At 39.7% G+C, this 26,470-nt stretch overlaps 1 protein-coding gene across 3 annotated transcripts in view; it reads left to right on the top strand.

Annotated features, from left to right (window-relative positions):
- VPS41 (VPS41 subunit of HOPS complex) overlaps window positions 1-26,470 on the top strand; it is a gene marked incomplete at its 5' end in the record, with an annotated part of 191,650 nt that overhangs the window by 80,028 nt on the left and 85,152 nt on the right. For 2 of the 3 annotated variants that reach the window (XM_079711715.1, XM_079711713.1), the window contains 3 exons: window positions 5,274-5,348; window positions 15,102-15,164; window positions 18,858-18,923. In XM_079711715.1, coding sequence (XP_079567841.1) covers window positions 5,274-5,348; window positions 15,102-15,164; window positions 18,858-18,923 — 204 coding nt within the window. The remainder of the gene's footprint in view (window positions 1-5,273; window positions 5,349-15,101; window positions 15,165-18,857; window positions 18,924-26,470) is intronic. The other variant, XM_079711714.1, reaches the window with a different exon arrangement.

Here is a 26,470-nt window from a genome sequence, read left to right as displayed (position 1 = left end):
CATCAGGAAGAGCCCGTCCAGGAAGGAAGATCAGATTCTCAGTTTTGGATATGCTTTAGTTCATATGCCCATTTAGGCATCCAAGTACATATGTAAAATGGGCAGTCCTAGATATTGGTCTGGAATAGGGAGAGGCCCAGTCCAGGGATTTAAATTCAGGAGTCATCCCATGGCCTGGAGAGAATACCAAGAGAGCTCGTGTGGATGTAAAAGGGAAGAGGTGCCAGGACTGAGCTATGAGGTACAGGGATCAGGAGATGAGGAGTATTCGGCCGAAGAGACTGAGACGGAACAACTAGAAATTCCAAAGAAAACTCAGACAAGTATGATACATTGGAAGCAGAGAGAGGGGGAGAGTTGTCATCAGTGTTCCATGCTTGTATTAGGTAAAGTAAGTTAGGATTGAATAATGACCATTATGTGTGGCAACATGGGGGTCCTTTTATCTTGTAATTCTCATGAAAGTATAAATACTTGAGAAACACCAAGGAAAGTGTGAAGAATTGTGACTGGGACTCACCTTACCAGATATCAGAACATACCATGTACGTCTTCTATAATTAAATCAAGGTTGAAATGATATAACAATGGACAAAGGGACCACAGTTGAAAACCCAGAAGATTATCTCAATGTATATAAATATTTATTATATGATAAACATAGTTCTCTTCAGGAGGAGAAGGGTGTGGTTTTCAAACAATGGGGCTAGTCCAAATGGGTATCCATTTGGAAGAAGATAAGAAGTGTAAGCTGTGACAAAGTGAGAGAGTGGCATGGACATATATACACTACCAAACGTAAAATAGATAGCTAGTGGGAAGCAGCCACATAGCACAGGGAGATCAGCTAGGTGATTTGTGACCACCTAGAGGGGTGGGATAGGGAGGGTGGGAGGGAAGGAGACGCAAGAGGGAGGAGATATGGGGATATATGTATATGTATAGCTGATTCACTTTGTTATACAGCAGAAACTAACACACCATTGTAAAGCAATTATACTCCAATAAAGATGTAAAAAAAAAAAGATGAATCATGAAAGTATTACAAACTTAGATGTGAGAAATAAAGCAATAACCGTCTTGCAAAAATATACAGGAGACCACATATACAATGTCAGGGTAAGGTATTGTACCAAGACCTCATACCCTTTAAAAAAAAAAAAAAAGAAGGAAATGGACAAGAAAAGAACAAACATTAATAGAAAAAATAAGAGATGTGAACAAAGTTTTTAGAAGAATAAATTAATTGGCCGACAGGCTTAAGAAAATGTTTAAGTTGTTAGTAGTTGGGGAAATAAATCAGTGAATATTGATCGTTGGCAAAAAAAAAAAAAGCTAACCATTGCTAACAGATATAAAGGAAAAAGGATTCTTATACCTTGTTGTTATGATTTATTTTCCCCCATAATATTGCTAATGTGGTGATACAAATTATTTTCTATTCAGGAAGAAACATGTTGTAATAAAAAGTTGCGTTTATTCATACTAAGAATACCACTCTGTGGTCTAGCCACATAGCAGTACTAAGGCTCTAGACAGCTCACGTAAACTCTTGAGGCCTCATTTTCCTTATTGTGAGGTGGAGATAACCATCCTAGGCTGACTGCTTTCGCCAGAAGTTGTGAGGATCAGCTAACGTGTATGCCAGGTCTTTGAAAATAATACAGTGTGATTCCTAGAATCTTAGCACAGGCCGTGAGCACAGAGTCCAAGAACAAATGATGTACAGTTTGAAAGGTGCATGGGGAGAAGATATACTTCTCGATGTAAGTTGTACAGAAGGGCCTTGTGAAGAAGCGTTGTACTCAGCACTGAGGCTCAGTTTGGTAGGCCTGGAACAGTGCTGCCCTGTAGAACTTTCTGAAATGATGAAAACATTCTGTGATCTGTGTGCTTTTTCATACAGTAGCCGCTAGTCACATGTGGCTATTGAGCACTTGTGCAACGGAGGACATGAATATTTAACTGTGATTGATTTTAACTAACTTAACTTTCTATATAGTCACATGTGGATAGTACCATATTGGTTAGGACAGGAAACCTTGGCAGTGATCAAGCCACACACATCTATTGAATTATAATCTGAGGTAGGTTATAACCAGAGACCAATTAAATTACAGTCTGAGGTATGTGGGGTTTATATTTGCCACAAGTAAAATGGGCATTAAAATGTTGTTTGGCGAACAAAAGATCAGAATCAGGAAGTTGTTAACAGAAGGTATTCAGTGAGGAAAGCATTTATCCAAAGAAGACTGTAGAAGCTGCGCATTCAGGCTCGTCGGCCAGAAGTCCAGACACACTGGCCTCATTGCTTTCCCAGTTCAGCTTTTGTTTTGCATCTTCCTTGCTGCCCATCACAAAGTTCTCTTCACTGCTCTTAAGGTCAGAGCCCTGGCTCTGCTTTTTCTCTGTTGTGAATGTGATCCATGGGGTTGGTTTATTCTCCTATAAATGGAACAGATATCTCTGTAAGGTCCTTCCCTGTTCTAACATTCTAGCATCTTTTAAGGAGATAGCTTGGTTTTCATGAGCTGCGTTTCAGGCGTGATTTAGGGATCAGGGTGAGAACGGGTTCTGTAGCCAGCTGTTTCCACCTGTAACATGGGAGTTTCTCTCAGCAGCATCAGGCAGTGGGTGGCCTTTCCAAGGTCAGGGAGTCTTGGTCTGTCCTGGCCATGACTTACTAGCTTGGAGATATTTTCCGTTGAGCATAGAACAATCAACTTTGTGTATTTCCATTTTATTCTTATGCACAAACTGAATTATTTTAAGGTTAGGTATTGAAAAAAATGAATTTGCAGGCTCATGTTGAAACCAATGAAGTCTTCTCTTTTTGTGGTTAATTTGTTCTATCATGTTTTGTGGAAGATAGTTGTAAACTGTCATTACGTAAGAAGCAAAAAAAAAAGAAAAGGTTGCCATTTTTTAATGTCAACATTTACTAATTTTGATTTCTCTTTAGAAAATCCACCTGTATGAATATTTTAGTGAGTAAACAGTTGGCTACATAGAGAACTGGAAAACTGTGAAAAATATTAAAACTACAGTTGTGTGTTTACTCTTGGGAAAATACATCCAAAGTAGAATGCCTAATTCCATCGTCACAGATTTTTTTTTTTTTTTGCGGTATGTGGGCCTTTCACTGCTATGGCCTCTCCCGTTGCGGAGCACAGGCTTCGGACGCGCAGGCTCAGCGGCCGTGGCTCACGGGCCTCCATTCTTTTGAGTAATCTCAAACTTAAAAATCTGTGAAGATGGGGCTTCCCTGGTGGCGCAGTGGTTGAGAGTCCGCCTGCCGATGCAGGGGACACGGGTTCATGCCCTAGTCCGGGAAGATCCCACATGCCGCGGAGCAGCTGGGCCCGTGAGCTATGGCCACTGAGCCTGCGCATCCGGAGCCTGTGCTCCGCAACGGGAGAGGCCACAGCAGTGAGAGGCCCGCGTACCACAAAAGAAAAAAAAATAAAAAAGAATGGAGGATGACAAAATTAGTTACTATCAATTAGACCCTGGGGAATTCCCCCAGAAAGTACTAAGCATAGAGTATAAATAAAAAGTTGATTTAGTAATTTGTAAGAGAAGAAGAAATGGATTGGCTGGTGAGGCAAAGTAAAATGACTAAGATTTTAGAGTTGCCATATGATCCAACAATCCCACTCCTGGGCATACATCCAGAGAAAACTCTGATTTGAAAAGATACGTGCACCCCAATATTCTTAGCAGCACTATTTACAATAGTCAAGACATGGAAGCAACCTAAATGTCCATCAACAGAGGAATGGATAAAGAAGATGTGGTACATGTATACAATGGAATATTACTCAGTCATAAGAAAGAATGAAATAATGCCATTGGTACAGACGACCTTATTTACAAAGCAGAAATAGAGACACAGACATAGAGAACAAACGTATGGATACCATGAGGGACAGGGGGAGGTGGGATGAACTGGGAGATTGGGATCGACATGTATACACTATTGATACTATGTATAAAATAGAACACTAAGGAGAACCTACTGTATAGCACAGGGAACTCTACTCAGTGCTCTGTGGTGACCTAAATGGGAAGCAAATCCAAAAAAGAGGGGATACAGGTATATGTATAGCTGATTCACTTTGCTGTGCAGTGGAAACTAACACAACATTGTAAAGCAACTGTACTCCAATAAAAATTAAAAAAAAAAAAGAATGAAATAGTGCCATTTGCAGCAGCATGGATGGACCTAGAGATTATCATAGTAAGTGAAGAAAGTCAGAGAAAGACAAATACCATATGATATCACTTATATGTGGAATCTAAAGTATGATGTAACAGAAACAGACTCACAGACACAGAAAACAAACTTACGGTTACCAGAGGGGAGAGGTGGTGGGGCAGCGATAAATGAGGAGTTGGGGATTAGCAGATACATACTACTGTATATAAAATACGTAAACAATAAGGTCCTACTGCATAGCATAGGGAACTAAATTCAATATCCTGTGATAAACCATAATGGAAAAGGATATGAAAAAGAATGTGTGTGTGTGTGTGTGTGTGTATATATATATATATATATATATATATATATATATATATCTGAATCATTTTACTGTATACCAGCAACTAACATGACATTGTAAATCAACTATATTTCAATTAAAAAAACTAAAATTTTTCTTTACATCATGATTTTTATTTTGGTTTTTGTTTTGTTCTTTTTTTTTTTTTTTTTTTTTTGCGTTACACGGGCTTCTCACTGCTGTGGCCTCTCCCATTGCGGAGCACAGGCTCCTGGATGCGCAGGCTCAGCGGCCATGGCGCACGGACCCAGCCGCTCCGCGGCATGTGGGATCTTCCCAGACCGGGGCACGAACCCGCATCCCCTGCATCGGCAGGCGGACTCTCAACCACTGCGCCACCAGGGAAGCCCTGTTTTGTTCTTTTAACGAATTTGGCTGGGAAAGAATTTTAGGACTGTGGAGTAAATAGAACAGAACAAATAAAAAGGTACATAACAGGTAAGAAAAGTACCATTTTTAGCTGGGACTTCAAGTATGTGAAACAGGTAATTTGGGGAAATCTTAGGTTTCTGGGCTTATTACATGTCTGGGAACAAAGCTATATTTTACCATTTTCATTTGCAGAAGCAAAATATGTCTTGGACTTCTGCATCTAAACTAATAGACAACTTGTATCACTTACATTTTACGAAAAGCCAAGGCATTTAACTTTTGATATATATGTTTCTGAAGGTTTACCATGTTTATTTGTTCTTTTGTTTTTAATAGAGTCCTGTGAAGATAAATCAGATTAGCCTGGATGAAAGTGGTGAACACATGGGCGTGTGTTCAGAGGATGGCAAGGTATGGGGCTTACATGGTCACATGGAAAGCAGTGCTCCAGCTCTGTGGGCTGTGATGTTACCAACTCCAGGGGCTCGGAGCAGCGCTGTGCCTACTGTATACCTGCAGTAGGAGAACCTTGATTATTCTTTTTGGGTATCAGACTTGTTCCCGATCGCTCATAATTAAAGTAAAATATATTTTGCGCAAATGTGCCTTAGGAAAAATAATTACAAGAATGTCAATAATGTAACTAGTATTAAGCTGATTAACAGCTGTGGCAGAGGGACATGTCACCTTAATCATTACTGCTGTGCCACTTAGGCTTCAGCGACTGGTCTGCAGTTCCTGCAAGACAGTGGTTTAATGCCTTTCTGCCATAAATCCACAAAAATTGGATTTTGTGGGCATGATTTCTGTGGGCTGGTGGTTTTCATTTTCACACACCAGTTATGAATGTTTCTGTTGAATTATAGAATCTTTTGATAAGCAATCATAGTTTATCAGAAGAATGAAGTATCTTACAGTGGCCACATTAAATAAATGTAAAATCAATATATGTACAGTTTGGAAAAACCTGGCCCCTACTTCCTCGACCGAGGACATACATCATTTATGCAGTGTATAACTAACAATTATCAGTGCTTCTTGCTGATGTTGAGCTGTGACATTTAGTGGTTGTGGTGGTTGATTTTCCACTTATAAGCATGTCTTTTGTTTTTCAGTCAGTGGAAGGCTTTTCTAATGTTGGTTTGCAATGATAAAATTCTAATGCACAGCGTATTTAAGCCACTCTTCTAAAATAACAGTTGAAGAAGAGAGTGCATTAAGAATCATTACAGAACCTTACATATTCTTGACTTCATAGAGCAGATTTCCTAATCTAATTTTATGTTTTTTATGGGATCTAAATTCAATGGGCCATTAGGATAAGTAAATTAAAAACAGTGTAATCAGTGTAAAAGATTTATACCCATTTAATCTGTTAACAAAAGAACAATGAAGTCTTCTTGACAGACAAGAATGCATTTTTATATATCTAAGCCTAATGTTACCCAAAGAGTCTAGTAATAGTAATTGGAACACTCATGCTTTTCAAAAAGCACTGTCAAATTTTCTGAAATTCTGAGATGAACCAGACCATCAAAGATAGGTAAGGGAGGAGTTGGTACGTGCAGAAATTGAGAAGAATTATCCAAACTCTTGAAACATTTCGTATTTATAAGAAAGATCATCTTCATTTTTGTTTTCTGAAAGGTGAGGAGGAATTCCTTCTGGATTAATGCCAATGTAATTGAACTAATTTGTTGAAGGACAATATTGTTTTTGAATTGGAAAAGAACTTATACTAAGATACTTCGTCTAAGAATTTTCAGAACTCTAAATTTTGAAGAATTACTATTTGATGCGGCAAAGCAGTATATTTTAACTACTGTGTCTGGTGGATAACGAGGTGACCCTCAGATATCTCCTGGCACACTTCTTGGCAAGCATCTCTGTTTTCCTATTTTAGTCAAATTTATAACTGCCATATTTTGTTGTAGACCCATGATGCATTTTTGAAGAATGGTTTTCTCATATATTTTATCAGCGTTGATAGAATTGAAAATAAATATTTCAGCGCACATAGTTGTGTAAGCTAGCCCTCCTCGTGGGTTAGTCAGAATTGTGAAAATTGAGGTGCTAATATACAGTGATCTGGTAAAGTGGTTAGTGATGATAGTACCAGAAAGATTTTTAAGCAAGATCAACTCCAGATACCTAGATCTCGTGCATCTTTCAATGGCTGTTGCAATTTTTCTTTCTTTAGTGCATTAAGATTCCTAGATAAATCATTACCTTCTATTTCATAGATAACCTTTGATATTCAGTTTTAAAGTCATAATTCTAACAGTTGTTTAAAATTTACTCTGTTTAGTCAGCTGGTGCTCAGTTCTAATCTTTTTATTTATCCTCGAGTTCCAAATTTTGAAATACACTCACACATATACTGTGTGTGCGTGCACGCGTTTGTGTGTGTGTGTGTTACTGGTATACATTTTTAGGTACCTTTCCGCATAGGTATGTACCAGCCTTATTTTCTGATCTTTTGCCTATGTCGCCCTCATACATAAACTAGAATTAATTTAATATAGAATTCTGGGTTGAACTATTTTCTCTCAAAGTTTTGGAGACTTTACTCCCTTCTCACTAACCTTTATTTTCCTAGACATGTCAGAGGCCAGCCTATTTTTGTTGTTTCACAAAACCTTTTTAATTTTTTTTTTTTTGTCCTGCCTTGGAGCTCAGACTCATCATAATAACAACAGCACTACCAAGGGCAACGAACAGCCCTTGTAATTCAGTTTGCTAAGTTAATGTCTTGTTTGGGTCTATTTTCATTCATTTTGTCTGGAAGAGGGTAAGTCCTTTTGATCCATATACTGAAGTATTGTTTTCATTTCAGGAAAGTTGACTTCAGTCCTGATTTTGATTATTGCTTCAGTTCCACGTGTTTTCATTTCTTCAGAGAAACTCAATAATACTTAGGCTGGAGGCGGTATTGCGCTGAGGCTAAGAGCATCGCTCTGCACCGCGCCTGCCTGGGCGGCTTTCCCACTCTTCTCTGTTAGGTCAGGGATGTTGCTTGACCCCCGGCCCCTCCACTGCCTCAGCTGGGCAGTGGGCACAGTGCGAGGCCTGGATGGGAATGTGGCAGAGCCAGTGCTGGGTGTGTGGGCAGTTCTAAGTTCATTGTGTTTTTATTGCTAACCCTTCACTAACCACCTGTAGTCTGGCCTCTTCCCCTCCCATTTTGTTGTACCTCACTCACCTTTCCAAGGTAAGCGGTGAATGGATAAGCCGTATCCACCCTTCTTCTCTTTTGAAAATATATGTAGGGGGTTCCCTTTTCTCTACACCCTCTTCGGCATGTACTGTTTGTAGATTTTTTGAGGATGGCCATTCTAACTGGTGTGAGGCAGTACCTCACTGTAGTTTTGATTTGCATTTCTCTAATAATTAGGGATGTTGAGAATCCTTTCATGTACTTTTTGGTCATTTGGAGAAATGTCTATTTGGATCTTCCGCCCACTGGCCTCCCACTGCTGTGGCCTGTCCCGTTGCGGAGCACAGGCTCCGGATGCACAGGCTCAGCGGCCATGGCTTACGGGCCCAGCTGCTCCGCGGCATGTGGGATCCTCCCGCACCGGAGCACGAACCCGTGTCCCCTGCATCGGCAGGCGGACTCTCAACCACTGCGCCACCAGGGAAGCCCCCCGCCCACTCTTTTGATTGAGTTGTTTTTTTGATATTGAGCTGCACGAGTTGTTTATATATTTTGGAGATTAATCCCTTGTCGGTCACTTCATTTGCAAGTATTTTCTCCCATTCTGTGGGTTTTCTTTTTGTTTTGTTTATGGTTTCCTTTGCTGTGCAAAAGCTTTTAAGTTTAATTAGGTCCCATTTGTTTATTTTTGTTTTTACTTTCATTACTCTTGGAGGTGGATCAAAAAAAGATCTTGCTGTGATTTACGTCGGAGGGGGAGGGATAAATTGGGAGATTGGGATTGACATATACACACTACTATATATAGAATAGATAATTAATAAGGACCTACTAAATAGCACAGGGAACTCTATTCAGTACTCCGTAATGGCCTGTATGGGAAGAGAATCTAAAAAAAAGTGGATTTATGTGCATGTATAACTGACTCACTTTGCTGTACACCTGAAACTAACAGAACATTGTAAATGAACTGTACTGAAATCTTTAAAAATTAATTTTTTAAAAAGAAAGAAAATATACTGTAAGAAAAATTGGTCATGTTTTGTGACACACACACCCACACACACCCCCCCCCACACACATATACACACACATACATATACCTCATACATGTGCTTTGCTTTCTCATGGTTTTTATCCTCTCATTTCTCTGTAGTCAGGGAGAGTTTCTCTTCTTGTTTGGCCCCTTTGCTGAGGTACTTTGCTTCCAATATCAATTTTGCTTTCTGGAGTAGACTTTTATTCTGTTTTGCCTTTTTGTTTTTCCTGAACTCTTTCAACCTCTCCCAAGTTTCTTTTCACGTCAGCCTGATCTATGTTTAATTTTTAAAACCAAAAATTATGACTTCTTGCATGTCTTAGAGTGTCTTAGAGGTGGAGTGGTTGGGAGTGGAATTATCCTGCCACATTTGAGCTGTGTGTTGTCAGCTAAGTGATTCAAACCTCTCTGTGCTTCACCCTATTTCCTCCTCTATAAAAGGGGGGATAGTAACAGTACCTGCCTCATTAATCATTAGGAGAAATGAATTAGTTAATATATGTTAGTGGTTTGGAATAGTATCTGGAACAGAAGAAACACGTAGTAGTCGTCAGCTGTTACCATCATCATTATCATTGTTGTCCTATCCTTTGCTCCAGATTCATAGAGGTCTCTTCTTCTTATTGAAGTTGACAAATAGTTTTTGTAGTTTGTTTGTTTTTTTCTTTTCTGGTTACTATTAAAACTTTTTTTTTTTTTTTTTTTTTTTTTTTGGCCGTGCTGCACGGCATGTGGGATCTTAGCTCCCCGACCAGGGATCGAACCTGCACCCCCTGCAGTGGAAGCATGGCGTCTTAACCACTGGACCACCAGGGAAGTCCCTATTAAAACATTTTTTAAAGCATGGCTTTTCTCCCTCTGAGTCACTGGAATTGTGTTCTGCGGTATTCTTTTTATAGACCTTGTGTGCATTTTTGTTACTCATTTATCCATTCCAGAACAGGGAGACAAACTCTTTCTGAACCTGGGTTAGCAAACAGATTCAGGCCCTGCTTGTTATCCTTTTGGGTGTTGTAGAGTCACCCTTCAGCTCACATAGGGACCTGTTAATGAGCTCCATTTCCTCTGACTGGAGGTATCCAGTTAAGGCAGCTCCTCCAGTGAACCGGGAGCCTCTCCTATCTTCCCTCCTGGGTCTTTGACACCCTCCATGGGTGGAGAATATGAAAACCTGCCATCTCCCCTGCGAGGGTCCCTCCAGCCACTGCCCTAGATGGAATGACAGTTTACATGTTCACCCCTGTTCTTCTAATGCTTGACCTGTTGTTATTTGCAAGCCGGGGTTTGAGAGGGGCTGTTACAATGAAGTAATAGCTGGGAGGGCTGTCCAACACTCTGGTCACCTCATTCACAGTTTCTCTATGTGAGCTGGCCCGTCGCCCAGTTTTCTGGTTTGCAAATACATAGAATTCCATGCTAAAGGGAAGAAGGCTTATACATCTTCCTGATTGTTTCATGAGGGTAGGGTTTCTTTACTTCTGGTGGTAAACACATAGCACATACATTTTGTGGTCCTCCTATGGCTCTGTGGGTTTGTAGTTAACGAGAAATCCTCCAAGACTTTGCAGTAGATCGACTCTAAGGCCAATTGTTCTGAATTTTCTCTTTTTCTTCACTAGGTATTTTTGTGACAAGTTGGGAGAGGTTGTCAGGGCTGCTATAGGGGATACCATTATCGAAAGGATCCTCTCTATTTTAACCTTTAAAAATATGATTCTTAACTCAGATGTAATCTTCCTAAAAGCCCAAACTTTCTAGGCAATCATTCTACGGATTCTTTTCACAGAGGAGTGTGCTAATCACTGAGAAAATGACAAATAAAGAGGGAGAGAGAGGGGAAATGAATGAGAATTGTTTTGGATTTTACTAGCTTTAGTAGTTTAAGTTCTGACCAACTAGTTTGGGTGTCACATTAGTGAAATGAACCAAAATATCAAAGGTTTTACAACTCACCCTGCTTGTACTGGTAAAGTTTATGAGATTTGTCTTGTGAAGTCTCAGTGTTTTCCATACTGAAGGAGACAATGACAGTTGAGGAAAATGTTATTCAGTTAAACATACTAATAGAGACTAATCTAAGAGTTCTAATCTTGTTTTGCCGCCTTCAGCAAACACCCCTCCAGCCCCTAATCTGGGTACACTATGACATTTTTGCTTCCACTAGTTCTAAAGGGTAGTTACGAGTTTCAGCCTGTTTTCTAAGAACTTCTGCAATTTGTTCTCTTCTGTTTATTCCTTCTTATCACTCTACTATTATATCTTTGTATGGATTCATTTTTTTGTTTGTTTTGTTGTTGATTTGTGATTTGTAAAGGGACACCCCTGGAAATTCATAATTTAATTTTCACCATTAGATTTACAATATTTCTAATATTTATTTTCTCACTGATACCTCAGTCTTTTTCGACGGGCTCATATTTGTTTGTTTTCAGCTCATGTACTTTTCCCTGCAATAAAAATCACTTAACTTTTGTTCTTAAAATCATCTTTACCCTGTTATAAGCAGAAGGAACTTTATCCATTTGAATGAATAGTCTGCTGCATTTAGTTTCAACTTCTGTTGTAGCATTGTCTAATTCATTCCCTTTCATGTTAGTTTGGCAAATATTTGAGGCTTTTGATTTTCTTTTCCCTATTCTACTTTTCTTACACTTTATATATTGTAGAACGATATCTTTATGATTTGCAAATTTTAGGCTAGCTCCTATAATGATAGAGTGTAGAAAATAGGGCTTGGAATACTCTTCTTGATTTTTACAACCTCAGGTGAGTCATTTATTTTTCCACAGAATCATCTGTTAAACAGGCATAATGGTGTTTGCTTTCATCCCTAGCTGTCTTGCTATAAGGGCCAAATGCGGCAGAGCAAGATTTTCACTGCTAGTTACATACGGTCAGTTATCAACCTAAAAATATCATCTTAAAGGTATTTCTTCTCATTTTCAAATCCATAAGGATAGTTTAATTCAGAATGAAATTTCTAAAAAAGCCAGAATGACACTGGCCATTTTAATAGACAGCTTTTCCAGAAGGTTGTTCCCTCCACAATCGGAGAAGACTGAGAAGTGACATCACATCTCTGAGGAGAGGTTATCGAAATATACTTTGCGATTGGAATGTTAGCCTAGAGATTATGCTGTGCCTCACACGGGACTTCCCCATTGGTTAAAAGTGAGTCAAATTACAGCTAAAAAATCAATTTAGAACTAAGAGGAACATCTAGACATTGTAGATGTTGACCACAGTATGAGTGAAATAAATACGTTCCACCTGAAAAAAAAAAAATACATCATTTTACCCCACCAGAAAGTTCAGTTTGTCTAGGGTGGGATGTGGCCATTAATTTCCAGGAATCCTAACCGTGCAGTCTGGCCTGAGACCCACTGAGGTAAAGCACGTGGAAGCATTTAGAGGTCCAAGTTGGTAGTAGGAGTGTAAGAGTTGATAGGGGACCACGTTGTCAGCGACATTGTTAGAATGAATTCATAGAAGTAGCTTATGTTAGAACAATGTAAACTTCCTAGTTTAGCATGAGTTTCTACTGATGTAACATTAATAAGTTGAGCACTTGTTAATTTACTCCATTAAGATTCAGGTGATACAGTACTTGTCTTATTTTGACCCCGTTTCCTTGGATTTGTTGGGCTTATTCAACTACAACTTCCTGGGATAGAGTAAAACTCTGAATGCAGTGCTTTTCTTTTGAGCTTCTCTACCGCCATTTTATAAGAAGTTCAATGCATCCTGTACGTATACATTCACATAAAAGCAGTGATGCAATGCCCTCTGAACAATGAGAAGCAAGGTGGTAGTGGGCCCTACATGTATTTGCCATATCAAGAATACATTTTAACAGACTGCCTCTGAGTAAATCAAATTCCCTCTATGTTATTGTACCATGTGCTGTTCTTGGAACCCAAATAACATACTTGGCACAAGGGCATAAAAACAGCAGTCACAAAATGAGTGGAATATTCTAAAGATTTTATAGTTTAATGAAATAATTTATCTCCTCAAATGATATCATAACATGAGTACATTTTCCTCTTGGAACTTGCACACATGAACTACTCAGAACTTACTAAGATGGGGACTTGCCTCGTGGTCCAGTGGTTAAGACTCTGCACTTCCAATGCAGGGGTCACGGGTTTGATCCCTGGTTGGGGAACTAGGATCCTGCATGCTATGCTGCACAGCCAAAAAAGGAAAAACAAAAAAACAAAAAACTTACTAAGATGAAAGCAAGAAAAAGTCTAGGTAGTTTTATATCTATTTAAAAAATTGAATTTGTAATGAAAAACTTTCTCACAGAGAGCCATTGGACCTAGATGGCTTCACAGGTGAATTCTTAAAAATTTAAAGAAGAAATAACACCACTCTTCTAGAGACTAGAAAAAGAGTGAACACATCTCAAGTGTTGGGAAATAGTTCTAAGTGCCCCTAATAGCTGGTTCCAAGTGTTTGAGAGCTCCTGGAATTCATACACTGTGCTTGTGAGAGTGTAAATTGATTGGAACCACTTTGCAAAGTCGTTTGTCTGTCTATTAGATGTAAACAGATGCATAACCTATGACTCAACAATTCCATTTCTTCATAAATGGGTATATAAGTGGACCAAAAGATTTGGAAAGAGTTTTCACTGCAGCATTATTCATAATAGCCTCCATCTGGAAACAACCCAAATGATCAGTGGAAGATGGATACATAAATTATGATGTATTCATACATTGAAGTACTATAGGGCAATGACAAAGAACCAGCTCCTGCTGTACGTACATAGCAGTATGGATAAATATCAGAAAGAAAATGTTGAGTGAAAGAAGCCAGTGAAATAGTTTATGATTCTATTTATATAAAATTCAAACATTAGGACAACTTACTGAAGGTGATAGATTTTGGAGGAGTGGTTAGTTTGTGAGGGTGTGAATGAATGGGAAGGAACACAAGGGAGCTTCTTGAGTTCTACTTCTTGACCTGGGTCGTGGTTGCAGCGATATGTTCGTATCATAAAAATTTGTCAAGCTCTGAATGTGTCATCTGACCCCTTTATGTACATTACTCGATTGAATATGTATGTTATTCAATTTTTAAAGTCAACCACTCAGAGAAAAGGTTAAGATTAAACAACTTTTAGGGAGGCACTGATAAGGAGAAAATTAAATCTTACGTTTATACACTCTAAATAGATTCAAGATAAGATTGTAAATGAAGTGCAGTTCACCTAATCTTTTGCCACTTTGATCTGCACAGTTGATTTATATATCTGTGACTCAAAAAAGAAGGTCCTTTTTCCTTCAAGGAAAGGAATAAATAATTCCTTTAGGAATAGTCTATGGGAAGTTCATAAAAGGGTATTAGTAGCCTATTCATATCTATTTCATTTTTAAAGTTGACGTCCATTTAATAAATAAAACAAACTTGTGTGCAAAGGGAACTCTATCCATGAGATACATGTAAAAATTTAATTTCAGCAGTGTGTTTTCACCCCCACAGAATTGTTTTCATTGGATATTTAATAGAGATTACAAGGGCTTTAGATTACTAAGTGTTCTACTTTTTTTTTAAGGTTTTTAAAAAATAAATTTACTTATTAATTTTGGCTGCGTTGTTGGGTCTTCGTTGCTGTGTGCAGGCTTGCGGGCTTTCTCTAGTTGCAGCGAGTGGGGGCTACTCTTCATTGCGGAGCACGGGCTCTAGGTGTGCAGGCCTCTGTAGTTGTGGTATGTGGGCTCAGTCATTGTGGCTCACAGGTTGTAGAGCGCAGGCTCCATAGCTGTGGTGCACGGGCTTAGTTGCTCTGCGGCATGTGGGATCTTCCCAGACCAGGGCTCGAACCCATGTCCCGTGCATTGGCAGGCAGATTCTTAACTACTGCTCTACTTTTTTATTGATAGTATGTGTTCTCATTGACACAGCAGCCTTCTTTGTTACCATCATGGTGAACTGACAAGATCCATTTACTTTTTAGGTGCAGGTGTTTGGACTATATTCTGGAGAAGAATTTCATGAGACTTTTGACTGTCCCATTAAAGTAAGTATTCAGTAAGTTTTAATTTTTCTAAGGATTTTCTCAACAAAAGCAATAGGATTACAATACTTTGAACACTACCAATCTTGAATTAATTTTGTCAGTAAGTATCTGTTCAACCAATGTACCAGATACTATTTGATGCTGGGAAGGTACACAGAATGTATGTGACTGTGATCTCAGTCTATCCTCAGGAATCTTTTGTTGTAGTGGGTGAGATGATACACACACACACACACACACACACACACACAATCTGTGATTAAAGACTCAAAGAGGTAAAAACAGTATTAAGGAATCTGTAACTGAGAGAGGTTACTTCTAGCTGTCCTCGTTAATGATGGCTTTGTAGATGGACTGTTGTTTGGGCTTTAATATACAGGGCTGATGGAGAAAGCTGACTTCCCATGTGGAAGAACAATATAATATAAACAGAGAGGCTAGAAAATTCAAATCGTGTTCAGGAAGTGGCAAATAGTCTAGTTTAGATGGTGCATAAAATACTGACTTGGCAGGAAAGCTGCACAGGCTGATTGACGCTGGCTTTATATTCAGGCTAAGGAATTTGGACTCCGTCTGGTAGATAAGGAGAAATTATTGAATGTTGGAGAGCAAAGAAGTGGCGTAAACTGAGCTAAGCTTAAGGAAAAGTAATATGGCAGCTATAACAGTGTTAGATGTGAGAGCTGATAGACCCGAGGCAGAAGGACCGATTTTAGATAACAGTCATAGTAGTTATGGTGGGTATTACGGTTGTTAAAGGAAGAGGTCGTTCAGTTTTCTCAGGTGTTTAGTCAAACATTTATTGATCAACAGGTGAAGGAGAGATGGGATCTGATGTGTGTTTTAGAAAGCCAGCCCCACCACAGTGCAGGGGGATGTAAGCAAGAGAGTGATTGGGGACAGGAGACAATTTAGAAGGCTAATGCTGTACTCTAGAAATGGTGTTACAGGAGCTCAGTGAAAAGAGGGATAGTGAGTACTCAAGATGGTGTAGAAGGAATGAATTGGGAAAGCCTCGAGGAGGTAGACGTACTAAGACTTAGTGATGGCGTGGCCGAGGGTCATAAAAGATGGAGGAGCTGAGGGTAGATCCAGGGTCTTGCTTTGGTAATGGTGTGTGGGAATGCCATCAGTGGAAATAAGGGATGGTTTGAGGAAGGATGTTGCTAGTTTGGGCTTGAGTCTAGATAACTGTAGCACATCTGGTGCTGTTATGTATGTTATGTAGGAAACATTCATGGAAACATGAATATGGACCTCAGTATGGAGATTGGCCCTAAAAACACAAAATGAATAACCACAGCTGAGTAAGATGAAACCATTTTGAAAGATGTTATCCAGTTAAAGAGTGAGATGTGGCACATGTATACAATGGAATATTACTCAGCCATAAAAATGAATGAAATTGAGTTATTTGTAATGAGATGGATGGGCCTAGAGTCTGTCATACAGAGTTAAGTAAGTCAGAAAGAGAAAAACAAATGCTGGATGCTAATGCACATATATATGGAATCTAAAAAAGTGGTACTCATGAACCTAGGGGCAGGGCAGGAATAAAGACACAGATGTAGAGAATGGACTTGAGGACACAAGGGGGAAGGGGAAACTGGGACAAAGTGAGAGAGTTAGCATTGACATATATACACTACCAAATGTAGAATAGATAGCTAGTGGGAAGCAGCCACATAGCACAGGGAGGTCAGCTTGGTGCTTTGTGACCACCTAGAGGGGTGGGATAGGGAGGGTGGGAGGGAGACACAAGAGGGAGGAGGTAATGGGGATGTATGTATACGTATAGCTGATTCACTTTCCTGTACAGCAGAAACTACACACATTGTAAGGCAATTATATTCCAATAGAGATATTAAAAAAAAGAAGAGTGAGAAGACTGATGGTGAAATAATTCTGGAGCACTAATTTAAAGATTAAGGTAGTGGGAGAAAAAAAAAACAGTGAGGGATCTAAGAAGAATTAGTTAGGGGGATCGGAGGAGACCCAGGAGAGTGGTGTCAGGGAAGCCAAAGGAGAGAGGGTTTCCAGAAGGAAGGAGTGGGCATTGTGGGAAAGGCAGTGCGGAGATGACACGAGGTGGGGACTGAAACACGTAGCAGGAGGCTCACCACGTGTCAAGGAGTAAATTGGAGATGAAGAAGTAGAAACAAGCAGTGTAGACTCTTCTTCCAAGAAATTTCATGATGACGAAGGGAACTTATCTGATAGACGGAGAGAAAGCCAGGGTCCCAGGAGCATTTCTGCTGGTCATGTTTTGGTTGATGGTAAAAAGTCAGTAGAGGGGGAAAGATCAAAAATAAGAGAAAGGGAAGACTTAGTGGAGCGGCACTAAGGGATGGGAGAGAAACCTTGGATATGAGTCCTCCAGCCCCCCGCCGGTGAGGCCAAGCCCAAATGTTGCTACGTTGGGCAGTGAAGGACCTGCAGCCAAGGGCAATGACCCTGATGGCCTTGGTTTCTTATGGGTGAGAAGGAGAAAAAAGGGGTAAGGTAATGTGGTGGAGGGGCATGGGGATGTCTGGAATAGCAGCTGCGACATAGGATGATGCATTGTAAGAGAGCTAAGAGGACTCTCCTAAGAGATTTTAAGAATGTGTAACAACAGAATATGCAGATGATTCCATTGATATCCAGGATGGATTAGGGAAATGTGGAAGGGAAGAAAGGCTAACCTGGGAAGGAGAAATGGTAAGAGAAATGAGGAGTCATATGCTAAATGCCCTCAAAATGACCGTGTAGGAAGAGGAATCTATTCCGTTGGAGGGTGGAAATATATTAGTTAATTAATAAGAGTGTAGAATGTATTTAGTTGGAGTTTTATGAAGGTGTAATTGTGTGAATTTTTTTTAATGCCCAGAAATATTCTGTTAGGTAGGTTGGAAAAAAACACAGTGTATTAGTTGATGAATACATGGGTTTGGGGGTAAGAAAATAAGGAGGCAGAGTCTCTGCAGGCTGACAGCCATAAAAGGGGAGCCCCGAAGATGGGTTTACACTGAGTGCAGCCACCAGACCTTCAGAAATGCCACTGGCAAGTGAAGTAAACGGTGATGAGAGATGGAGCAGCCTTGAGAGCAACCTTTCTAAGGGGGTGGGAGATCGTGGAGAGTGGATGAGAACCAGCGGGCCGGGAACTGAGGCTGGAGGTGAAAGGGAAGGGCCTGGATGCTGAGCTCCGGAACTCTTGGGTCCTGCAGCTCTGTTGTCTTTCTGCTGTTAGGGTGCGGATGTAATTGTGCTAAGTGTCCGAGGCTGTATCGCCAGTCCTGTTCCACTGGGTGCTCTCAGTCACTGGAAGGCGTCTGGACAAGGAGATAGTTGGGTTCTTTCTCTGGGTTTCTTCTATGAAGTGTATTCCATTACAAACGTTTGTGACATCTCGCTGCCTCTACTGACTGCCTTGGCTGTCTCTAAAGAGGGGCGCCCACTCGGAGGGTCCCACTCAGCCAGAAACGACAACTGTTCACTCTCATCTTTTAGCTTTGACCCAGCTTCGTAGAAGAAACCTTTTCATACCAGAGCAAAACTCATCCTTGGTGCAGAATATTACCTGCATAGATTACTTCCTACCAGGATGCCGGGTTGATTTTTAGATCATGCTGCCGGTAATGTACAAAGGGCTTTCATTCTGTGCTGGAGCTGTGACTCCTAAACCACTGTTGGGTCCTTATTCCCTTGCAGATCATTGCCGTGCATCCTCATTTCGTGAGATCCAGCTGCAAGCAGTTTGTGACCGGAGGGAAGAAGGTAAACGCTGCGTGTTGACCGTCACATGCTGTCTTTGAGGGGGTTCTGTTTGCTCTTTAATTTATCTTTAATATTTTTAATGTCTGCCTCTTCATGCAGAGAAAATTCGCAAAAGCACAACGTAGTGAAATCATGAGACCATCACCTCCTGGGGGAGGTGTGGCCTCAGTGCTTCTCACTGACATTCCTTTGAAGCAGTTGTAGAGCAAAAACAGCTGTTACTCCAGCGACCACCTAGTGCTTTGAAATATTGTCCCTTCCACAAAGAAGAAGTAGCATTTAACAGTAACAAAAGAGCAAGTGAACTAGTGTTTTTTCCCCTTGTAGAAAATCTCATGCAGGCCTTGAGAAAGTGTTAGAACAATTATGGCTCTTTTTTACTGACATGTTCCTGGCATATTTTATCATCTTAGTGCTATTTAAAAAATAAGAGAGTAAAATAATCCTTTTGTACATTTACATGTTTGTAGATAAATTCTAAAATTAAAGACTCTGCTTATAGAATAAGTTCATTTTTCTATTTTTATTCACCAGGGATTTTTTAAAAACCATTTTTATAATAAAATGCTACCACTGTCCTGGAACTCTGAATGTTCTTTCATATTCAGTTTGGGGATCAGTGGAGAGAAGGCTCTGTGCGGTATTTCTATAGCAGGGTATAGCTATGGAATGGCTGCTTTGAGGCTCAGCTACCAAATGATTTGGAATGTTCTGTAGTAGTTATCTGTCTTTTTCCCTTGGTCTGCAGCTTCATAGAATGTTAGGGCATTCATAGAATGTCTATAGAATTAATCAGTGGGAATTACAGATTTAAACTAACTTTATCTTAGACCTGCAGCTAATTCACTTCTGAAAGAAATAGCTACCTTACTTGTCTTTGTTGGCCTCAGGAAAGAGTAACTTTAAAATTCCTCTTGTTAAAGTATTTCTTTACTAAGCACTTTTCTAGTTAGGAAATTTTATGTGAGATAGAGCATGAATTCACTTAGCTGTTGTCGACTGAAAAAAAATGCACAACGTGAGACTTGTGAGTTAAGTTTTATCTGGGGCAAAATGAGGGCTATAGCCCGGGAGACAGCATTTCAGATAGCTCTGAGGAACTGCTCCAAAGAGGTAGGGCGGAAGGTCAGTATATATGTGATTTTGGTGAAGGGGGAGTCCATGCAGTCAAGCACACATTTTTTGCACATATTTTTCTACTAGTCTCATGAAGGTTACTGAAGGAGCAGACGTCTCCATGAAGGATTTTAGTGTTTTTCTAGATATGAGGAGATGCAAGAATTGGGCTCATAAAATTGGCTCCTGAAAATATCTAACTATCTGAAGACCTGTTCTGCCAGTTTTTTTTTTTTTTAACCCAGAGCACAGAGTGCCTGATTTCTGATCTCCACCCTGAACTCCTTTCAGAGGGTGTTGAAGCTGCCACAGTGGCTCTTAATTTAATCCTTGTAGAGGTAAATAGCAAGTGCCAATTTGTAGGTGACAGTATAATTTAAACCCAGGCATTTTTATTTAAAACTCAGTGGGGATAAATGCTGAATTCACTGTGTTTTTTTGTTTAAGTGGCCTAAAACAACAAACTTTCATTATCTCACAGGTCAGAAATTAAAGAGTGACTTTCCTGTATGGCTCTGGCTCAGGGTCTCTTGTGAGATTTTCAGTCTATTTTTTGCCCAGGGCTGCACTCATCTGAAGGCTTGACTGGGGCTGGAGTATCTGCTTTCTAAAAGATCTGTTGCCTTCTTAAGAGCAATCTCTCATAAAATGTTGATAACTTAAAATATTGATAAATCACTTTGGTTGAAGTATTTCCCTAGTGGGGATGCAGTTTTGAGTTCTAGCTTTCCAGTTTCAGAAGTTAGAGATTTTACAGTTGTCCCCTATTTTTTGAAGGTATTGGTATGAAAGAACATATTAGAGATAATATGAGTGATGTCCAAGTGGACTCAAACTCATACTTTGGGATTTTCCTGATGTGTTGGCGTGTGTTCTTAATAATCAGCTTATTGATGGAGGTTAATAATTGCTTTTATACTGTGAAGGATACCTATAGTCTGATGTAGTTTGCCACAGTAGTTTTGCTACATGAATGTCTTGTCAACCTGCAGGATGCCTGGGTTAATTGTGTCAATTTCATGTTCTCCATCCTTCTACTTAGCATTTGACATGATTTACAAACATCTGTAGGAAGGACCTTGTGAATGTAGCTGTTTGGGCCAAAGCTTGTTGAGTAGATACATGAGTAATTATATGGACGACAGAGTAGTCCAGCATCCAAGTGCTGGCAAGGTCATATGGAGAGAAGTTAGAATTTATACAAAGACTACCTTGTGAATAGCAATAAAATAAGTAGAATTCACTGAATGCTGAACAGGCAAGAACATCAGAGATTTGGTTCATCTTTTTGGTTATCACTGACTGCTTGACAAGTTCTTCTGTGTTCACTGTTCTAAGAGACAGCATTGTCTTTTCTCCTTTTTTCCTATTCACTTCTCCAGAAATGCATGGGTAGATATTTCTTTCCAAGCACAAAAAGATGTTTAATTATGTGTATATAAATTTAAAACATTTCAGGTCATCTGGTGAAAAAGTTTTAAAAAAATGATATTGTTAGAATTTCTGGATTAAAATAATTTAAAAGAAAAAACACACACCAAAGCGTTAGTATATTGTATAAAGGACTTCGGATATTGAGCTTGATAAAAGTATATGTGTGATATTTTGAAGTGAAGAATCAGAGGATTCCACGTGTCAATGTAAATGATATTGTCATCTCTTTTAGATTTTTTAATAGCTTTATTGATATGTAATTTGCATACCATAAAGTTCACTAGTTTAAAGTGTACAGTTCAGGGACTTCCTTGCTGGTCCTGTGGTTGAGACTCCACGCTTTCACTGCAGGGGGCGCAGGTTCCACCCCTGGTCGGGGAACTAAGATGCCGCATGCTGCGCGGCACAGCCAAAAAACTAGAGTGTACAATTCAATGGTTTTTAGTATATTTACAGAGTTGTGCAACCATCACCATAATCTAATTTTAGAGCATTTTCATCATTCCAACCTCGTCCCCATTAGCAGTTACTCCATATTCCCCTTCCCCCACTTCCCAGCCCCAAGCTACCACTAATGTATTTCACTTCTCTATAAATTTGCCTGTTCTGGATATTTCATATAAATTCTGGGTATTTCATGTAAATGGAATCATACAATAAGTATGTGGCCTTTATGTCTGACTTCTTTCATTAGTTTTCTAGGTTCATCCATGTTGTAGCATGTATCAGTACTTCATTCCTTTTTATGGCCAAATTACATTTCATCGTATGGATATATCATATTTTATTTAGCAATATTTAATTATTATTTAAATACTTTATTTAAATATTTATCAGTTGATGGACATTTGGGTTGTTTCCACCTTTTGACCATTATGAATAATGCTGCTGTGAACAGTAGTCAAAACATGGAAGCAACCTAAATGTTCATCGAGAGATGAATGAATAAAGAAGATATGGTGTATATATATATACAATGGAATATTACTCAGCCATAAAAAAGAATGAAGTAATGCCACTTGCAGCAACATGGACCTAGAGATTCTCGTACTAAGTGAAGTAAGCCAGACAGATATCATTATAATATAGCTTATATGTAGAATCTAAGAAAATGATACAAATGAACTTACTTACAAAACAGAAATAGACCCACAGACATAGAAAACAAACTATGGTTACCAAAGGGGAAAGGAGGGGGGAGGGATAAGTCAGGAGTTTGGGATTAACATATACACACTACTATATATAAAATAGATAACCAACAAGGACCTACTGTATAGCACAGGGAACTCTCCTCAGTATTTTATAATAACCTATAAGGGAAAAGAATCTGAAAAAGAATAGATAAATATATATGTATAACTGAATCACTTTGCTGTACACCTACTTCAGTTAAAAATATAATAAAATTAAAGGCCATTATAATTTTTCCTACTTACGTTAAAGGCTTAAGAAACATTGGTATGTAAATGTGCCCTCTATTCAGGGACTTGTAACGTACAAACTATTGACTGATTTCTCTGGATTCATTAAAGTTTATTGTGTAAATATGTATTTAGTGAGTAGTAAAAATTAGTGTTTAATCAATAAACTATAGTGACTTCTTTGTACAGGGTTAAATAACCAGAGATTTCCAAAACATGCACCAGCTTGGTGTGCTTTGCAGAAATCTCCGGAGAGATTTCTTCCTTCTGTATGTGTATGGTATGTACTTTTAAAGATCACTTCCGCTACATGGTTTTTGGCATTTGTGTGTTTTGTTTGTTTTAAAATAGGTTTATTTGGTTGAAGATATTTCAGGAAATATTTCTGATTTCATTAAGGAATGCACCTTTGATTTTAAAAACTAAGAGAAAGGTTTTTTGGAAGGTGACATTAAGAAACATACTATTGTGAAAAGATTCTTTTCTTTTTTAGGGTGTTAGCAAATTTTTAGGAGGACCTCATTTTTTCCCCTTATAACCGAGTTATGGCATTTTGTTCCTTTGATAAACGAGAAGAACAAAGACTGTGTTGGCCCAATCGCAACTCTGATCATTTAACTGCAGTTTTCAACCAGCGCCATAAACTAAGCAGAGCTAGTTTGAAGAGTCCAGCATTTAGCAAATGGTGATAAACTTGCAATAATCATACATTGCAGATACCAAGGCCTCCCTGTTTAGAGTAGATGGCAGACCATATAGGGGAAAAAAGAGCAAAGACAAATATCATGTAACTGAGAGGTAATGACCTTCTGCCTTTAAGAAATAATTTAATCTTAAAAAAAATTGGAGCAAAGACTAGCCAAATGAAGGTGTAATGTGGAATAAAGGCATTCTTAAGGCATTCTTAACCCTTAAGAACACTGATCTTACTTAGACTGACAGCTAAATGCATCTAGGAATTGTATGCCAACTTCTGTAAACAATGATGAAAGCAGCACAGCGACCACAGAAGCGGAATAGGAAAGATGGATGTCCTACAGTGAGATATTCATGGTATCATTTCATAAGAAAATTTGACAGAGATGTCTAATTTAATATTTTAGTTGATTTGATTTGATGAGAAATTTTGATTCCTGGAAAAACATTTCTTTAAAAGTAATCAGAAGATACATTTCAGAATGGTTCCATAAAACAGCCATGTAGCAGAAAAAACCTGAAACTGCAGTTTGACACATGTGTTGATACTTCCTTTTTTTTTTTTTTTTTTTCTTTGCGGTACGCGGGCCTCTCACTGTTGTGGCCTCTCCCGTTGCAGAGCACAGGCTCCGGACGCACAGGCTCAGCGGCCATGGCTCACGGGCCCAGCCGCTCCGCGGCATGTGGGATCTTCCCAGACTGGGGCACGAACCCGTGTCCCCTACATCGGCAGGCGGACTCTCAACCACTGCGCCACCAGGGAAGCCTGATACTTCCTTTTTAAGGTTCTAGCTTCTTAGGTCTTTAGAGAGAGCTCCTTATCCACCCAGGACTAGGGAAGAGGAGGCAATAGTTCTGTGTGGCATAATCTTTTATTTTAGGTTTTTAAGGTAACTTCTTAGTAGTTGAATGTCATAGCTGGATTTATGGACTCCGGTGCTTCACACATGAGCATAAAAAGCTTATTCTTGGGCTTCCCTGGTGGCGCAGTGGTTGAGAGTCCGCCTGCCAATGCAGGGGACGTGGGTTCGTGCCCTGGTCTGGGAGGATCCCACATGCCGCGGAGCGGCTGGGCCCGTGAGCCATGGCCGCTGAGCCTGCGCATCCGGAGCCTGTGCTCCGCAACGGGAGAGGCCACAGCAGTGAGAGGCCCGCGTACCGCGAAAAAAAAAAAAAAAAAAAAGCTTATTCTTAATTCTGTTTTGTTTCCATGTTGAAAAAAAGAAAAGGAAAAGCACATCTCTTAAGAGTGCCATTGGAGAGAGCTTTAAAACATGAGAATCGATGGATTTTTTTTTTTTAAGTGTAACCTCCTTGTGTAGCAAGAATTAGAATGCATGAGCACAGCAATGAGGTATCTCTTTGAGAAATAAGTCTGCAAAGCAGATCTTGTCTGGGTTTGTTTTTTTTTTAATTACTCAAACTTTCTCTGTCAGCAGATAAACTTGAGCTCCCTACGACCTTTACCTTTGAACTCTGAAATACACTTCATAATAACTGATTCTCCTCCTTTGACAAATTATTAAATTGTCGTGATGCAGTTTGCAGCAGAGTTCATTTTTCGAAACGAGGGAGTCAGCTGTTTGGCATTGTGGTGGGCCAGGTCCCCTCATTTTAGCCGCAGGGACAGCTTGCTTTGTAAGCTGGAAAACGTCAGTCAGCAAACGAGGTAAGGACCTGCGTGCATGAAATGAGAAAAAGCGCTTCACTGTTTGGGGCTGAAGGCTTATGGCAAATTTTACCCGAAGGACAGATGTAGATGCATCAGCTAGCTTCTCAGTGTCCGAGAATGATCGGCAAAAAACAAATTGCATTTTGGATTCTTTTTGGAAGAGGATGCCATGGAGCAGCTTTTTGTAATAATGCGAATCTTTTTAGAATTTAGACAGCCCAGCGAGCTACTGTGACCACTGAGTATGAAACATAGAGGTGCTTCCTTATATGTTTGCTTGTCTCCTGGTCAGATGGAAAATGGGGTTCTTGGGGTCACAAAGCCTTTTTTAATTAAAAAAATTTTTTTAATTAATTATTATTTTTTTTAAGTTTTGGCTGCGTTGGGTCTTCATTGCTGTGCATGGGCTTTCTCTAGTTGCGGCGAGCGGGGGCTACTCTTTGTTGCGGTGTGCAAGCTTCTCATTGCAGTGGCTTCTCTCTTGTTGCGGAGCACGGGCTCTAGGCACACGGGCTTCAGTAACTGCATCACGCCAGCTCAGTAGTTGCAGCATGCGGGCCCTAGAGTTTGCGGGCTTCAGTAGTTGAGGCCTGTGGGCTCAGTAGTTGTGGCCTGTGGGCTCAGTAGTTGTGGCGCATGGGCTTAGTTGCTCCGCGGCATGTGGGATCTTCCTGGACCAGGGATTGAACCCGTGTCCCCTGCATTGGCAGGAGGATTCCTAACCACTGCGCCACCAGGGAAGTCCCTTAATTTATTGATGTATAGTTGATTTACAATGTTGTATTAATTTCTGCTGTACAACAAAGTGATTCAGTTATATATATTCTTTTTCATTCTGGTTTACCCACAGGATATTGAATATAGTTCCCTGTGCTATACATTAGGACCTTGTTGTTTTTCCTCAAAAAGGATTTGACATCAGTTATGCTGCCCAGCCCGCTGACCAGTGGATCTTCAGAATTCTTCTGCAGGCGATCAGATGCTTGATCTTAGGCAGTTTTCTACATGCAAACTTTTCTTACACATTACTTCCCAGGCAACCACCAAATTTATGTCCTAGTGGTTGTATGTAGAACCATTGTAAAGAAACACCTTCATTTCTTCTAGGCACTGTGTTATAAATTGTGGTTCCATTCCTAGAAATTCATCTCATGCTGTATACATACCAAAACTGATTAAAAACCACCAATAGGAAGTAAAGCACA

The sequence above is a fragment of the Hyperoodon ampullatus genome, assembly GCF_949752795.1.
Source record: "Hyperoodon ampullatus genome assembly, chromosome: 9".
NCBI classification, from domain to species: Eukaryota; Metazoa; Chordata; class Mammalia; order Artiodactyla; family Ziphiidae; genus Hyperoodon; species Hyperoodon ampullatus.
This window is presented reverse-complemented; position numbering and strand designations above follow the sequence as displayed.